We start from the raw sequence: 19,016 nt of genomic DNA on the forward strand, positions 1-19,016 counted from the left end.
TTTTTAGTGCCTCAATTAGGGGGAAATGATTTGTCTAATGAGCTGAAGCACCAAAAAATAATTTTAGGGAACAATTAATAAAGGTATCGATTAAAACATAAAAACCCAACATCAAAAAACAAAAGCCCTGCTACTATTAGTTGTCTTTCTGGCATGGGGTTAAAGCACATAAAGACAAAATGTTATGAACCATACACCTCCCAAAGAACACAGGAAGACATTAACTAAACAGAGAGGTAGAGACAAATGGACCACACTGTGTGACAGGCACATAATATTCCTTTTAAAAATACTATATCACCATCAAAAGGCAACAACAGGAAACACTAATAAAAGGTACCCCGTTTATCAATGATCTAGGCTGAAAGCAGGCAGTGGACATGCACTGGTTGACTCCCCAACATACAATCCACTTCACTGATTACTCTAAGTTACTCAGCTTATGGCATTCTTAGGAGTGGTCTTTGGTTCAAAGGCTGACATGTGACCCCACATAGAGCAATCAGATTGAGAGAAGCCTAGGCTTCAGTGCAAAGTATCTTATAACTCATCTTATGACCATGAGAACAAGATGAAACAGATGCTGTGGTACATCAAGGAGATAAGAACGAACCTGAGTCCCTGTAACACTATTGAATCATGGGATTCAACCAACCCTAGAGACTGCCATATTTGCTTATTAGTTTTATTACAAGAGATTAATACTTTTCCTTATTTACTGAAGTCACTTTGAATCAGGTGTTCTGTTTTTCTGTAGCCAAAAGCATCATGATTAGAATGACTGGCAAGTCAAACAAGACTGAATTTGTTCATGTTTAAATGTTAACTCAATGTATAGGTGTGGAAAATAAAAACAGGAATGTTAACAAGTTGCTCACTGATTCTAATTCTTAAACAGAAGATTATGAAAATTATAAACATGCACATGGTAACAAAACCATGCAATAAAAACCAGTCTCCCAAAGCAGACCCTCCGTTGCATTCTCAAAGGCCCCATTCGAATGGGAAAACATTTGTATGTTCTTTCTAAAATGCTCCTTGCATATATATGGATATATATATCTGGATATGCTTTTTTATCCCCAATAAAAAAAAAAACACTTGCTATGAAGAAATATCATATACTGTGTTGCATTTTGCTTTTTCACCTAATGTATCTGGAGATTTCTCTCTAAACGTACAGACATGTCATTACCTTTGACTACTTGTTTTTCTACTGTAAATATCTCCCCACAAATTAACAGTCCTCTGCTGATAATACAGATTCCTCTCAATGTTCTGTTTTGTATTTTTTTTCAGTGAAGTATATTTTATAAAGAATAAATCATTTTGAAGATCAGTACTCCACATATAGCAATCTTTATGCTACAGAATGTAGGATGATCAACCCAAACATCCCATTGTCTAATCTAATAAACAAAGAAGAATTGGGATAATGGTTGCTAACGGCCCCTGCCTTCAATAGGAATACTAACATTAAGATTCCATGATTTTATATATTTAGGAGAGAGAAGGGGCTAATCAACAAAATCCAGAGACTACAAATTATACTCATGGTGTAATTCTCCAAAATGAAAGAGATCACCATAATGGAAGAAAATTTTATTATTCTACTTTCTCTATGGCATGACTTACTTGGCATTTATCATATGTCATGTTTTTAGATAGATGGCTTAACTCTCTACTTTCTGAAGACAAGAAATCTTTCTTATATATCTTTATTTTCCAAGCACAGTATCTTCTGTATGGCAAAAATAAAATAAATGCTGAGTACTGATTATTAATGCCTAATTGTCTATTCAGCAGTGTTATTTATGGAATTTTTAAACAGTAAAAGGGTAAACAATTCTACGTCAACACAATCAAACATTACTAAAATAGATTAACTTCCATTTCTAACATAATACATAGCAAAAGATAAACAGAACATGCTTAACTGCATCTATCTGTACTTAGACCAATAAACAGAGATATTTGGAAAGGGAAAACAGCTCTTACTTACCATATATATGAAAAGAGGCACAATGCTCTGCAATGCTCCCATATACTGTCCAAGAGCTATATTAAATCTTTCAATATAGAGATCTGGAGGGCTGGCCTGTGAGAAAGAACATTAAATGTGATCGTTCTTGGAAACCAAGTTAAAGACTTTTCATCCACCACAATCTAAAATGCAAACAGACTTAGAAGTCCAAGTCAAAATTCATTCTTTCAAAGAATTTTTTTATTTGAGAGAAAGAGAGAACACGCGATGGCGGGGGCGGGGGGGGGGGTGGAGAAGCAGACTGCCCGCTGAGCAGGAAGCCCAATGCAGGGTCTGATCCCAGGACCCAGAGATCATGACCTGAGCTGAAGGCAGAACTTAACCGACTGAGCCACCCAAGCACCGCCCAAGTCAAAATTCATATTGAAATTTACAATAAAGAAAAGGAGAAGACATATCCTGAAGGTTAGTTAAGACTTCTATCTTTGTTCCAAAATCTGCTATGCAAAACGGAGGTTTGGTTTAGCTGTCTTTAAAAACTGTGTAATTTTACCATGTTAGCTAAAAAGGCTTGCTCAGTTAATGAGTAAAAAGTTGCATTCACAAGTTGTGTTTCTTAAGATAAATGAGTTTAAAAACTGTCACTCAACTATGTGGACATTTCCTATAGGAACCAAACTATATTTGAGCCTAGAAGAAGAAGAAAGAGAGAAAAAATTCAGGGAAATGGTACAGGTTTAACATACTATTAGAATGGTTGCTGAATTTTTATAATTACCTTAGGCACAGTAATATTCTGACTTCTCTACCAACTTGGCTGTAAACCACTTCTATAGCTAACCAATTAGCTACAAAGCAGAGACTTAAATGGTCCATATACATCTACAGCTCTGGAGAGTAATACATGCCTGGCTTTTAACTCATTGTTACCAAAATACCAAGTCATAAAGCCAGCAAAAGAAATACTTTCAATTTTACTGCATGTTATGGGCTAAATTATGTGTCCCCCTTCCCAAATTCGTATGTTGAAGCCCAAACGAGTGTGGCCGTATGTGGGGTAAGGAAGCAATTAGGCTAAATAAGGTCACTAAGAGTGGAGCCCTGATCCTTTAGGATTTGTGCCATAAGAAAAGATACCAGGCAGCTCGCTCTCCCTTCCCCTCTCTTCCTGTCTCTTTCCCTCTATCCTATCTCACCCCCCAGCACACTTGGAGGAAAGGCCACGTGAGCACACAGCAAGCCCGTAGCTATCTACAAGCCAGGAAGAGAATTCTCATCAGAAACCAAATCAGCCTTAATCTTAGACTCCCCAGCCTCAAGAACAGGGAGAAGTACATTTCTGTTGTTTAATCCACCCAAAGTCTGTAGCATTTTGTTATGGCAGCCCCAGCGGACTAAGGCACTATGCTTTATGAAAGTATATCCATCCACTGTTTAATTTTATTCTCTAAAGCTAAATTAATTAGGTACCATTTTAATACTGAAGAAACGCACAAATGGGCAAGTCACTTGTCTAAAATTAGAGTGTTAAAAGAGGATACATCCAGGTCTCCCAGGTAAGAATTCATTCCAGGGCCAGAGAGTTGGGGAGAGGGGATGGCACAAATCGTCATGCAAACAAAAGTGAGTCGAACCACTGGCAGTCTCACTACTGGACAACCATACCCTGGTACAGAAAGTCTTGCTTTCAAACGAGGAAAACAGCGAAATGCCACACTGAAAGATTCCAAAATATTAAACAATGAAATTAAAAAACCACTTCAGGTAAGATGTTTTAGAAATGTCCAAATGTTCCAATATTTTTTCTTTTTTTTTTTTTAAGATTTTATTTATTTGACAGAGAGAGACACAGTGAGAGAGGGAACACAAGCTTGGAGAGTGAGAGAGGGAGAAGCAGGCTTCCTGCTGAGCAGGGAGCCCGATGCAGGGCTCGAACCCAGGACCCTGGGATCATGACCTGAGCCGAAGGCAGACGCTTAACGACTGAGCCACCCAGGCACCCCTCCAATACTATTTTTAAAATAAGATTTCATTTCTATTTTTTTCAGGTCTACTTAGATATTAGAACATGTGTAGTGAACTTGTCCTTACTTCTAGTTCATCTTCCATGATTGCATATTTAGAGATTTGGCACACACTAGGTCCTTACATTTATTTCTCTTAGTCTTCCTAATTACCTGCAATCTGAATGTTACTGCCATTTACATATGAGGTCACTAGGGTTTGGAGTCACTTTATCTACAGTCCCACACTAAGCCCAAGAACGAAGAATCAAACCTTAGTCAATCTGAGTCCTTCCATCGATTTACACTGCATCCCTCTTTTAGCATGCTGTACCTTAGAAAACTTTAGGGCACGCAGTCTCTCTGCTTTCACATCCTATTCTTCTCACACGCAGCCCAGCACAGTACTCCCACGGCACGACTAACTCTTCAGTGTGCTGCTTCAGACCTCCTCGAATCTTTTCTTCCTGAATGCCTTTATCACTACCCTGGCTAACTTCTATTCACTCTTCAAGATTTGTGTCACTTCCTCAAAACTGGTGGAAACAGGGGCGCCTGGGTGGCTCAGTTGGTTAAGCGACTGCCTTCGGCTCAGGTCATGATCCCAGGGTCCTGGGATCAAGCCCCACTTTGGGCTCCTTGCTCAGCCCACTTTGGGCTCCTTGCTCAGCAGGGAGTCTGCTTCTCCCTCTCCCTCTGCTGCTCCCCCTGCTTGTGCTCTCTCTCTCTCTCTCTCTCTCTGTGTGTTAATAAATAAAATCTTAAAAAAAAAAAAAAGAAACCTGTCGGAGACATTCTGCCCTCATATAGAGCACCATTCCACTTCTTCACTTTTCCCACTAGGTGGCCTCTGCCACTAAACTTCAAGCCCCTGGAGGGAAAGACCTGTGTCTTGTCTTCATACCTCCATAGCTCACCACAAAACCTGGAAGACAGCATGCAGAGATAAACAAGGACAGTGTTGCCTAAAACTAAATTTGCTTAAATCTAAATCTAACCTAGCCTTGTTTCCATCTAAACTGCTTTCTTATTATCTAACAAGGTTGTATTTAGGCAATTCATTTAGCCCTCTGAATTTCAATTTCCATAACTATAAAATAGGAAAAATACTAATTGCGCTACTTCCAAGATGTGCCAACAATCAAAGAAAATAATATGTGTGTGCTTTGAAAAATGTCAGACGTTATAAATGCACATGCAACTACTGAGTACTGATGGTAAATAAACTCTTATGAATTAACTATTTGTCTAATACTTCAGAAAAACCTATTAACATTATTAAAGGCATTCTCTGTTAACTAAAGAAATTGGGGAAAATGGTTCTACATTATGGGCAAACCTTTAACTATAATGGGCAGAATCACATGTAATACCTCTTTCTAAACTGCTGCAAAGAACTCTGGAAATGATATTTCAGCATTCAAAGAAATAAATTTTAGAAGTATTATATGAGAAAAAAAATCCGAAGAGTTTTTGCATTAAAATAATTTTCCCTTTTCATAAAAAGACACTTTATCTATTCAAAAGTTAAAAGTATGAACATTTATCAAAAGACACACTTAATAGCAGAGAGAATAAATAAAATTGAATTCTTTATTCTTTTCAAGAATTTCCAAAGCCTCAAAAGTTATGAGTATTAAAAAGCACTTTTTGTACTAAATCAAATGTCAGAACATTAGTTCCACATTTCATGCTGCACTTATTAAACCTTTTAAATGACAGGACTATAAATTATAAGTCTTCTAAAATAAATCCAATCTCTTTACAAGGAACCAGAAATAACTGCCATTAAAAAAAAAAATAACAAATTGTTCCTCCTTAAAACTTAAGTTCAGTATACTTTGGGCCCCACTGGGGGAACTGCTGCTACCTGTTTGATTTACATTATTTCACAATATGAATGTATTTGGCTTGGACATTAAATGAAATTTTTTACCCTAAAACAAGCAAGTTAGAAAGAAAAGAAAAGAAAAAAAGGGAAAAAAGAAAAAGCAAGCTGCCAGAAAAATAACTATTGCTCCAAACTTCCTCCAACTTTTCCTAACAGAGCCAGATTCCCTGAAATTTGTAACATATCTGGTAGGAATGCTTCAATTTCTTCTTTTTTTTTTTTTAATGAGTAATGCATTCATCTGGGGGGCGCCTGGGGGGCTCAGTCGTTAAGCGTCTGCCTTCAGCTCAGGTCATGGTCCCAGGGTCCTGGGATCGAGCCCCGCATCAGGCTCCCTGCTCCGTGGGAAGCCTGCTTCTCCCTCTCCCACTCGCCCTGCTTGTGTTCTCTCTCTCGCTGTGTCTCTCTCTGTGTCAAATAAATAAACAAAATCTTAAAAAAAAAAAAGAAAAGAAAAAATAAATAAATAAAATTCAAATGCATTCAAAAGGAAGTAAACAGTTTACCTTTATTTCCTCCTCGCTGAACCAACACTTAATTCCTTTATATCCTTCCAGAAGAATTTTACATACATACATACATACATGAAAGTAAGTATCCCATTTATATCCTTTTCCCCACAAATGCTAACATAAAACCAACACCAATCTGTACTTTTCCTAACAACATATCTTGGGAACTTTTATTCTAGTGGTTCTCAAACATTTTGGTCTCAGGACCTCTTTACATTCTTAAAAATAACTGAAGATTCCAAAAAGCTTTTATTATATGGGTTATATTTATCAATATTTACCATATTAGAAATCAAAACTGGGTTTTAAAAATATGTATTAATTTATTCTAAAATGACAATAATAAAGTTTGTATTTTAACATTTAATGATAAAATAATTATATATTTAATATTCTAAACTAGTTACATGTAAATAACTATTTTCCCAAAAGAGGTTAAGAAAAATGGCATTGTATCCACATTTATGCAAGTCTCCTTAGCTTCTGCCTTTAATAGAAGACTGCTAGATTCTCATTCTGCTGCTGTATGGAATCAGTTGTGGTATGTTGTTTTAGTTGAAGTAAATGAAGAAAATCTAGCTTCACACAGATATATAGGCAGAAAAGGAAGGCATATTTTAATATCCTTTTCAGATAATTGTGGATATTTTTCTTTGAAACTTGATGAGTTTCTTAAAGGTTAGTTGCACCAGGAAATCTGAAACTACCAATGAACTCTCTGTACTCTGTTACATTAAAACCCATTGGTCTATCTTCTACTTTGAATGGATCTTTTAATACATTTTATAACATCAGAAATTGGTCATTTGTAAAATACTGAGTTACATACATCTTCCACATGTCGACACATTTCACTATACATCAAAAAGAAAAAATTACATTTGTTACTATCACCACCTATTTCATCAGAAGAGTCTTTTTAAGTACTGGGAAGCCATCGAGGTCACGGTAGTAGCTACAGGCTTTCCAAATTCTAATTTTCACTTCAAAGCTCGAATTTTATCATTGGCAACCAATACTGTCAGTTGCTTTCCTTGAAGTGACACATTTCATTTTTGAGAAAATGTCATATACCAAAGTCAAGTTAAATAACCATAGTTTGTCAGTCAGTCATTCTTTCAAATAAAAACAGTGTTCTATAGGGAAAAAAACACCCCAGCTAGTTTAGCTCAAAACTCATACAACCATACAAGTGCTTTTTCTTAATCACTGTACTTTGGGGTATGTATGTAGCTTCCCATTTCTTCACACAGAATATTTTTTAAAGTATATTCAAAGTCACAATAAAATTGTGAAACAAAAGAAAAATTTTTGCTGCTTCATCTAGGATATTCTTAAGTGAAATGTTTTTGTTTTCTACTGCAAATGTGTGGAAGTGAAGATTTGTGCAAAGGCATCAACAGTCTGCCCACCACTGTTTGTGAACCATCAGAACAAATATCAACATACAGAAAAGGGCAAATAACATCTTAGTATTACTAGAAAGTTTCTATTTTGCAGACCCTCTGAAAGGATTTCAGGAACACCCCCCCCACCCCACCCCCGCCAAACCACATTTTAAGAAATCTGTTCCTAAGTACAATGTTTAAACATACTATTTAACCAATCTCCACACTGACAGCTTGTTGCTAATCTTCTGTTACCACAATGTTGCAATTAATAACTTCCTACAGATAGTATTTTGTAGACAGTGCTTTTTTAATTTTTTAAGTGAAATAAAGAACTAGATGATAACCTCATGGATAGCTGTATAGAAACAAAGTAATTTCGGCACCTAATTTTGAAGACCTAACCTGCTTAATATCACTAGCATTATACATGTATATATTTAGTTCCTATATATATTCCTTAGAGCAAGGACATAAGGGTCAGATTTGATATACCATACCATGCCTTCACAGAAGGGAAGGAAAACAAGTTTGTTATCCTTACTTTTGAAAGCTAGATAAGGAAGTTTGGTCAGTTATTCTGATTAGATGTATATTTAATTTTATAACAACATGATTTATTTAAATAATTTTCTAGCCAATAGACTTGAAAATACTATGATTTAGGTCAGTACTGCCCAACAGAACTTTCTGTGATGGCAGAAAAGTCCTATATCTGCACTATCCAATATGGTACCCACTAGCCATGTAGGTCTTCTTAGCACTTAAAATGTATTTCATTTTCGTTTGAAGAGTTACATGTGGTTAGTGGCTACCAAAATGGACACCACAGATGTAAAACACAAACAAGTTCACAATTTCATACTTAATATCCCTCCTCTTCCACCTCTGCCCCCCCCACCCCACCAAAATGAAACACAAACAAATTTTAAGAGTATGTGCTTTTGGGGCGGCTGGGTGGCTCAGTCAATTAAGTGCCTGCCTTCGGTTCAGGTCATGATCCAGCTCCCGGAGTCAGGCTCTCTGCTCAGCGGGGAGCCTGCTTCTCCCTCTCCCTGCCCCTCCCCCTGCTTGTGCTCTCTCTGTCAAATAAATTAATAAAATCTTGTATTTTTTTATTTTTTTAGAGATTTTATTTATTTGACAGAGAGAGAGCAAGAGAGGGAACACAAGCAGGGGGAGCGGGAGAGGGAGAAGGCTTCCCGTTGAGCAGGGAGCCCAACGCGGGGCTCCATCCCAGGATCCTAGGATCATGACCTGAACCAAAGGCAGGCACTTAACTGACTGAGCCACCCAGACGCCCCATAAATAAAATCTTAAAAAAAATAAAGAATATTTGCTTTTATGTTCACAAAAACATTTTCTTCAAATAAAGAAATGACTTCTGCATGTTAAAATGAAATAGGGAAGAAGAAAGGATGGGAAGGAAGAGTAAAAAATATAACAAGGCCACCAACCTGTATCTTTATAGAAGTAATACATGTTCATTGAAATTTTAAGATTAAAAATGCTATTATAGAAAAATAACCAATACCAACATTGGTAGATAACTACCATTAACATTTCCTTCTGTTCTTGTGTGTGTGTGTGTGTGTGTGTTTTAACAAATATGGAATTATATTATTTTATAATCTGCTTTATCACCCAGATATATATCATCATCATCTGCCAGGTCAAATATATTTCTATAACATAATGACCATCTGGACACACCATTGTCTATTTCATCTGCCCTTCTTCATGAGATACTTGAACTATGCTTAACTATGTATATTATCCAGGTCCGCATGGATCCCTCTAATCCAGATTAGGACTTCAGTGGTGCAAATGCGTTGAGTGCCACCAGCAACAAAACAATCTTATATTTAAACATAAGATGACACCACTCCTTGCTTAAGAGAGACCAGGTTCAGGAACAATGGTGCATTTCCACAGGCCAGTGAATCTCAAAGAATGTTGTTCTCCAAATCATCTGAAAGGCTTGTTAATGATGCAGATTCCTTGGCCACACTCCAAAGTCCTGACTCAGAAACTTTCGAGAAATGTCTATTTTTAATGAGAACTTCAGGGGAATTTTTGTAACAGCCAGTCCAGGAGCTGTTAAACATTTAGAAAACTCAAGCGTAGACCACTTCAAAGGAAAAGTTTTATGGGAAGGAAGTCTAGAGGATTCAAGAGAGGGCTGAGCAGTAATCACCCATGCAACCCAAAACGTGATTTACTGCAGGACAACATCAACAATTTAGCTGCAAACTATACTGATAGTATTAAAAATGTGATAAGCTAACATTTTAACATTAGTGGTACGACCCCACATGAATTTTTCTTTTAAATTTAAGTTTCTTGACTGCTGTCAAATTCAGTGCTTATAAAGTTACTAAAATGTAAGAGTGAAGTTCCACATCCACTTTCTTGAAATGGAGAAAGCTGCTAGAGAACATCAGTCCCACCCTGATAACAAAAAAAACTAGCTAAACTACATTAATTTTCCAAGCTCATCAGAGACCTCAGGTGTCTGTGTTTTACAGCTGCCCTGTCCAACCAGGTGAAATGAATTCTAAAGCGTGAGCAGCTCTGGGGCTCCTGTCTGGCTCAGCTGGTAGAGCATGTGATTCTTGGTCTTGGGGTCATGCGTTCAAGCCCCATCCATATTCGGGGGTAGAGATTACTTAAAAAAAATAAAACCTTAAAAAAAAAATAAAAATAAAAAGTGACCAGTTCTTCTAAGGAAAGATGGGACACATAAACAGTTTCTCCATCGGTGATGGCAGCCATAAAAGCTGGTAAGAAAACGATAGAGGCTTTGGCCAATCATTCAAGGCCAAGTGTAAACTAATAGTACAGAATCCCTGTGAGTCTCAACACAAGGACAGTCCACACTTTCTCTCCAGTTCCTTTATAGAAGTTTGCACTGGCTCTTTGAGAGTAAACTAAATTAAAAGTCCAGCCTCGGGGCACTGGTTGGCTCAGTCATTAAGCGTCTGCCTTCGGCTCAGGTCACGATCCCAGGGTCCTGGGATCAAGCCCCGCATCGGGCTCCCTGCTCGGCGGGAAGCCTGCTTCTCCCTCTCCCACTCCCCCTGCTTCTGTTCCCTCTCTCGCTGTGTCTCTCTCTCTCTGTCAAATAAATAAATAAATAATCTTGAAAAAAAAATAAAAGTCCAGCCTCTGTGATCCTGGATTCCTTTAGCTTATCCATATAACAATGACTAAGCTAAGTGACACAGCAGCTACAAAAGGTTCACAGATTACTTAATAGAGGAAAATACCTAAAGAAAATACCTAAAGAAGTCAGATGGACTAGGATGACTTCTCACTTTCCTACACACCTCACCTCTTTTAACACTTAGCAAAAATTACTTACTCCTATGTGCTTATTTTTTAAAGGAAACCTTTTTCCTTATCTTTTCCAATTTAAGTCAAAACTGTCTCAAAACAAAAAGTTTATTTTAAAAAGAATACAACTCATAGTGCACTCTGTACACTGTGATGACAAACAATTGCAAGTAACTACTCATTATTTAAGTAATTTGACTCTCTTGCTCATCACAAATTCCATTTCCAAGATGCTGTTTTAACTCAACAAGTAGATGGTTCTAGTAATCTCAAGCATATGCTTTTTATCAACTAGTGAGTGTTTTATTGGATCTCTCTTTAGGTCTGGCATTATGTTAAGCCCTATGAGGACATATAAAAAGAAAACACACACACACACACACACACAAAGAAAACACAGTCCCTATCTTGAAAAAATGATAGTGAACTTATTAAAATTATGGTCTGCTGAGGGTTCCAGTGTCTCATTGGCAAATTCTGTGAGACAAGTACAACATTGCTATAACAACTGCTTTAAGTTTTAGTTTAGATTAAAAAACAGATCTCCAAATAACTTATTCAGAAAAAAATTCAGTAGAATACACACATGAAGAGCTACCTACCAGTAGGCAATGACATTTATTTTACTTGAAATCCACGTGGGGACAACAGGCAATTTTCTTATAATCTAAAATCATCCTCATTCAGCAAGGGGTGAACAGCATATTTGGGGGAATGAAAGTTTTTCTAAAAACACACTCTGTAGTTCAAAAGATATAGAAATTATAGTCTTTAAAAAAAATATGTAAATATCCAAAGATCACATGCAAGACAATCAGTTGAGTTATGCTGCCACCCACTGGACAGAACATAAACAGCAAAGCAAACCTTGCTCTGATTTTAAAAACCAAGAGATTCTGGCTCAGTTTGTCGGCAATTTGGTAGTAAAGCTTTTATATGTAATCTGGTGTCTGTGAAGAGCGAAACAAAGTTAAGTAATGTTGACTAATTATGGTTTAATTTCTATTAATTTCCATTATTACTAATAGGTTTGAGAGTCAAATTATATTTACCTCAACCAAGATGTATTTAGCCCAAAAGATATCAAAACTGTAATCTTATTAAAATAAATGGTTAAAATGTAATTAGTTAGTTGACAAATAAGTCATTAAAACTGTCCCAAATTCAGCACTACTGGGAGAACAAAAACTGCGACACTTTTCTTCTCCACCTCTGTGTTTGTGGTCTCTCCTGAGGACCTGAACTCAGGTTAATATTATTGGTGGTTTTCCTAATGCTTTATTTAATGTTACTGGCCTGGCCTGGGAACCAAGTCTGTTTAAACACTCTCTGTATGTGTATGTAATGTACAGTGTAAGTTCCAAATCACTGACAAACTGCTGGAAGGAACCCACTTGTTAATGGGTTACTGGCTATAAAGCTAGCAGATCAAAACATCAAAACAGTTTTTATGTAGTAAAAGTGAAAATATACTCTCAACAGGATAAAGTGCGTTTATACATAATTTATCAACATTACATGGGGGGAAAGTGCCTCACGACTGCTCTAATGGATTCTGGATTCAGTTGTACACAAAATAATCAAAATATGGAAGTGTCCCTTAAGGAAAATTTTAAGAGTAAAGAATGTTATATACATTAAACTCAATTATCCAAATGGTGATCCAAACAGGATATTCTAAATATTGTCAATTCAAATACTTTTTGTATCAGTCAAAAAACAACCCTTAAAATCTCAGTGACTTAAACAAAGTTTGGATAAATAAAATGTAGTACAATGGAATGTTATTCAGCCATAAAAAGAAATGAAGTATTAATCATGATACAAACATGAATGGACCCTGAAAACATTGTAAATTAATTAAGCCAGACACCAAAGGTCACATATTGTCTAACTTCATTTCTAAGAAATGTCAAGAATAGCCCCAAATCCAGAGGCCGAAAGTAGCCTGGTGGTTGCCAGTGGCTAAGAGAAGGGAAGGGTAGGGCACTAGCGCCAATGATGACTAGCTTTCTTTTCTGGGGTAACTAAAATGTCCTGAAATTAGCAGTGATGGCTGCACAACTTTGTGACTACACTAAAAACCAATGAGTTCGTACACTTTAAGGTGAATGTTAGAGTATGTGATTGTATCTCAAAAAAAATTTTTTTAATGGGTTAAAAATCAAGAAAAAAAAAAAAAACATACTTACCCAGGGACCCAGGATAAGAGAGTCTCTACCATCCACCAGCATTCCCTTGGCAGGCAAAGGGAAACACGGAAGTTTGGACAACTGATCTTAAGGGCTTCAGATCTTTCGGTACACACGTAACCATACATACCTCACTTGAATTCACAATTCACAGGCCAAAGCCTAAGTCTAATTTCAATGTGATAGAGACGTATAGTCTTACCATGTATTGAAAAGTAAGAGAAATGCAAACATTTGGTCAATAGCATTATGATCAGCACCTTTATCTAATGAGTACTTAACTAGTTCAAAATTACAATAGGCCAAAAGAAACCAACACTAGTACCTCAGGATTCTGGCCCTCTAGAAGCTCACAATGCCACAAAGATGGCATCCTCCTTGGTAACTAAACCTATGCCAAAGTGCTAAACTAAGGACGATAGTAGCAACACAAATACAGTGCTCCAGAATCAAAGTAGAGAAAGTGATTCATGAAGCCTGCCTGGAACACTGAAGTTAAAAAAGCTCAGCAAACCCTAACAGACAAGGAGAATGCCCCCTCTGCAGAAAGGGGGAGCTAGGCCCTCAAACAACATGGGTTTGAACTACATGGGTCCACTTATTCGTGGATGTTTTTCATACAGTACAGCACTGTAAACATATTTTCTCTTCTTTATGATTTTTCTTAACATATCCTTTATTATAAGAATACAGTATCTAACACATATAACATACAAATCTGTGTTAGTCGACTCTTTATGTTGTCAGTAAGGCTTCCAGTCAACAGCAGGCTATTAGTAGTTAAGTTCTGGGGGAGTGAAAAGTTATACTCAGATTTTCAACTGCTTGGGAGGTTGGTGCCCCAAACCCCCCACATTGTTCATGGGTCAACTACAGTGGCAAAAGAAACCAAATGAGAAAATACACAAAGATGAAAACACACAGCCCATTTAAATTTTAATAGCAAAATAATGTTACACTATCTTGCTGAGTTCACAGTGTGGAGAGCCCTGAAATCCTTGCTAAGGAGTATGTATGGTCTTTGCTCTTTAGGTACATAGAGAGCCAAAGTTTACAAAAACAAATGCTATGAGGGGTACCTGGGTGGCTCAGCCCAGGTCATGATCTCAGGGTCATGGGATCGAGCCCCACATTCTGTGGATCGAGCGGCTCCCCCACTCAGCAACTCTGCTTGAGATTCTCTCTCCCTCTCCCTTTGCCCCTCCCCCATCAAATAAACAAATCTTAAAAAAAAAAAAAAGAAAATGGATGACTTAAGTCTGAAAAAAACACAATGGACTGATGCAAGATGTACAGTCAAGGCACAAACTAGAATCTTTCTCTATTTTTCAGCCAAGTACCAATGAGAATCTAAACTAGGCACATGGCATGGGATAAATTTGAGACACTTTACAAGGGGGAAAATTAGCAAGAATTGTGATTCATTTCTTATCTCTATCCTATTATTCATCACATTCAGTATATTAAAATGATCATTACACCTTTCCCCTAAGCAGTACTAAAGAATAAACCTACATTTTAATTATCTCTGCAGCCTAAGCATCTAGCACACGTGCTCACACGGACATTCAATGTTTGCTGACCTTAACATTCTCAAACCACTATTGTGCAAGACTGTTGAATCACAGTTCTGTACTTCTGAGACTGTTGAATCACAGTTCTGTACTTCTGAAACAAATAACGCAACATATTTTAAGAAAAAAGAAAAAGAAGAAGATAACAGGAGAGGAAGAAAAGGGGAGTATGTCAGAGGGGGAGACGAACCATGAGAGATGATGGACTCTGAAAAACAAACTGAAGGTTCTAGAGGGGAGGGGGGTAGGGGGATGGGTTAGCCTGGTGATGGGTATTGAGGAGGGCACGTTCTGCATGGAGCACTGGGTGTTATGAACAAACAATGAATCATGGAACACTGCACCAAAAACTAATGATGTAATATATGGTGATTAACATAACAATAAAAAATTTAAAAAAAAAAAACATTCTCAAACCACTAGCAGCCTCCTTCCCCATTCCTCAAGTCCCCTCTAGCAACTGCCAACATTTCTATGGAAACCAAATCAATCTCTCAATCCTCTCACCCTGCCTCTCTTCCAACTGGTCATGGTTTTAGCTATACTGTTTCTCTGATCCCTGCAATGCGTCCTAGATACTTCTTTCTTCCCATTACCAACACCTCCACAATTTCCTGTCCAAGATTCCTGGGGCCGAATGTGTGCCATAATTCAGAACTTTTCAGATTTAGAAGGTATCTTGATAGCTACACAATGTATTATATAAAATAGCCAGTAGAGATTGGGAATGTCAACACATTGATATTTCTAGGTGAAAATACATAACACATTGATATTTTGGGAAAAGAAATGTATGAATGTCCCCCCCAAATTCCTCACAAGTTTAGACCAAGTTTTACTACCACATGAGTTTTGACACCAAACTTACACAAAGAAAAATCCATTTGCAAAGCCTTTTTTGGATTTTGGAATTGCAAATAAAGAACCATGGGCCTGTAATTCACCTGGTCTACCGCAACCATTATTTCCCTACCTCCCATTCTTTCTTACTTTAACCCATCTTGTATTCTCTGGTATTCCACATCAATCTTTCTAAGATGCCACTCCTGGTATTTAAGGGCTTCTACAATTTGGCTCCAATCTGCCTTTTTCAGCCTTATCTCCTCCCAATCTCCCTCAAATACCACACTCTATCCTCATAGGACCACTCCTTGCTACCCAAACCTCTCCAAAAACTGCCTTTGCTTATGAAGTTCTCTGAGCCTAAATAGCCCTCTCCCCAAACATCTACCCATTCTTTTTTTTTTTTTTTTAAAGATTTTATTTATTTATTTGCTAGAGAGAGAGAGAGCATAGGCGAGAGAGAGTGAGTGAGAGTACAAGCAGGGGGAGCTGCAGGCTCCCTACTGAGCAAGGAGCCCGATGCGGGACTCGATCCCAGGACCCTGGGATCATGACCTGGGCTGAAGGCAGCCGCTTAACCGACTGAGCCACCCAGGCGTCCCAACATCTACCCATTCTTCATGGCATTCATTTTTTAAATTTTTTTTAAGATTTTATTTATTTCTTTGGTAAAGAAAAAGCAAAGAGAGACAGCATGAGCAGGGGGCAGAGGGAGAGGGAGAAGCAGACTCCCAGCTGAGCAGGAGGCATGATGCAGGGCTCCATCCCAGGACCCTGGGATCATGACCTGAGCCAAAGGCAGACGCTTAACTGACTGAGCCACCCAAGAGCCCCCATGGCGATTTGTTTTTAATGCCACTTCCTCTTAATTCCTCCATCTGGCTTTGGCTATTTCACCTTTAGTCAAACAGGTCACTTTCTTATTCTGCTTTGAACCACAGTTCCCTGAATACTATTGTTCCAAAGGTCCACTAGCAAAGACTGTGACCTAATTCTTTCTTTGGGTTTCCTTTGTATTCTTTTTCTAATTTCTTGAAATAAATGCTACTAATGTCATTGATGCGTTAACTTCTCATTATGATTGTGGATTGGTCTGTTTGTTTTTTTGGGTCTGTTAATTTTTGTGGCTATATTATTGGGTGCATACACATTTAGAAATGTTACCTTCCTGGAACTGGAACTTTTCATTATAAAAAGTCTTCTTTATATCCAATAATACCTCTTGCTCTGATTCTACCACTTTTTACAAAATCAATGTAGTTATAGATCATCTTTCTTTCTGGTTAATGTTTGTGTATCTTTTTCCATCATTTATTTACAATCCTTCTGTCTAAAAGTATGCTAAATATGCTGCCTCATATTAGCAGCATTTAGTAAAGTTGCAGAATTTCATTTAGTTTAATAATCTGCTTACTTCCCTTAGTCTTCAACATTTCAGATAACGATAGATGGAAGTTTAAATTTATTTTTTTTATTTTTTTTTAAGATTTTACTTATTTGTTTGACAAAGAGAGACACAGCAAGAGAGGGAACACAAGCAGGGTGCATGGAAAAGGGAGAAACAGGCTTCCTATGGAGCAGGGAGCCCGATGCGGGGCTCGATCCCAGCACCCTGGGATCATGACCTGAGCCGAAGGCAGATGCTTAACAACTAAGCTACCCAGGCGCCCCGGAAGTTTAAATTTATTATCTTACTATTAGTTTTCTATGTGTCCCATCTGTTCTCTGTACCTTTTTAAAAATCCTTTGACTTCTTTACTTTCAAAATTATTCCATATTCTCCATTATCCTGTTTATTATACTTTCTTTTACCATTCTTTTAGTGGTTATCCTAGAATTACAGACTGCATCCTTGTTATATCAAACTAATAAACTAAATTAGTACTTTTACCTCTTCTGACACAATGCAAGGGCCTTAGAACATTTTTAAATCCATTGATTCCTATCCACCTTACATGCAATTGTCATGTGTTTTGATTATATATATTTTATGCCCTATAAAACATTATCATTATTATTCTACACTTGCATACTTATCTTCTCTGTTGTTCTTCATTCCTACCTGATTCTCCAGTTTTCATCTAGGAACATTTCCTTTTTCACTGAAAAATACTCTTCATTATTTCTCTAAGGTGAGAGACTACTGGTGATGGATTCTCTCAATTCTTGTCTAAAAATGTATTTTACCATTTCTCTTACTTTTATGCTCACCTCAGATACCGTTTATGAAAAACTACAACTAATTTGATGCCTAGGATAATGTTATCTTTCTCCAGAGAGAATTTACTTTTGCTTCTGGTAAGCAACTAGAGGTACCAGTAAGTCCAGACCACCTTAGTGCATCAGGAATCAGGCTCTGGCTACAATAGTCTTTAAGTTATTATTCTTATTACTCCTGGGATGTGATCCCTCAGGTGTGATGGACCCTAAATTCCCAATTTTTATCATCCTACCCCCAGAAGACCATCAAAACTCTATTAAATATCTCAGCCTATTAGCCTCCCCTTCCAGAATAAACAGGTGCCCCTAGCAGAAAAATGGCTCAAATGCTAGACTCCCCTCTCTGGGTTTCCTTCCTCTCTCAGATCTTGGTCCTATAATTCTTTACTTTTTTATTAGCAACCTTGTTTATTTTTTAAATCGTTATCAGTAGGAGGGTTGGTTCACATTACCTAGTCTTATCAATCACATATCTGCTGCTATACCTAATAGAGTCCCTTGCACACCTGGATGAAAAGCACTGGCTACATCAGGTTGCCCCCTAGGAACCCCTGCAACAAATCAACCAGCTCAGTTTTTTATACTAACCAAAAAATCAACTGTGACTGAGAAAGGCAGTAGGGAGTCTTTAAGGTTTTTGAACAAGAAAATATGCCCATCAAATTAGTGTTTTTAGAAGTTTATTCAGCCAAAAACAAATAATAGAGAAAAACAAACCAATTAGGAGAATACTGCAGACATGTGCCAATAATGACGTGAAGAAGGAAAGGGGAGAGGCAAGTGAAACGACAGTGTTCTATCAACCTTGACAATCACCGGGGAACAAGAGGTAAGGGAGAAAAAAGGAGTCAAAGATGAACATGAAATCTCAAGTCTGAGAGTGAAAATGATTTGGATGAAGAGGAATTCAGAGTTAGACACAAATATGAGGTATCCACAAGAAGAAATCCAAGTTGAAATGTTCAACAGACATTTGGAGACTCTGGTCTGAGCCCTCACCAAAGTATGATGATTGCTAGAAGTTTCAACAGAATTTTCCAAAACTAAAAGAATTATTATTCACTAAACTAGGA

At 37.4% G+C, this 19,016-nt stretch overlaps 1 protein-coding gene across 2 annotated transcripts in view; it reads right to left on the reverse strand.

Annotated features, from left to right (window-relative positions):
* CACUL1 (CDK2 associated cullin domain 1) overlaps positions 1-19,016 on the reverse strand; it is a 78,062-nt gene that overhangs the window by 22,154 nt on the left and 36,892 nt on the right. For both annotated transcript variants that reach the window (XM_027591566.2, XM_027591570.2), the window contains exon 4: positions 2,003-2,098. In XM_027591566.2, coding sequence (XP_027447367.1) covers positions 2,003-2,098 — 96 coding nt within the window. The remainder of the gene's footprint in view (positions 1-2,002; positions 2,099-19,016) is intronic.

Source organism: Zalophus californianus, chromosome 15, assembly GCF_009762305.2.
Source record: "Zalophus californianus isolate mZalCal1 chromosome 15, mZalCal1.pri.v2, whole genome shotgun sequence".
Classification (NCBI taxonomy): Eukaryota; Metazoa; Chordata; class Mammalia; order Carnivora; family Otariidae; genus Zalophus; species Zalophus californianus.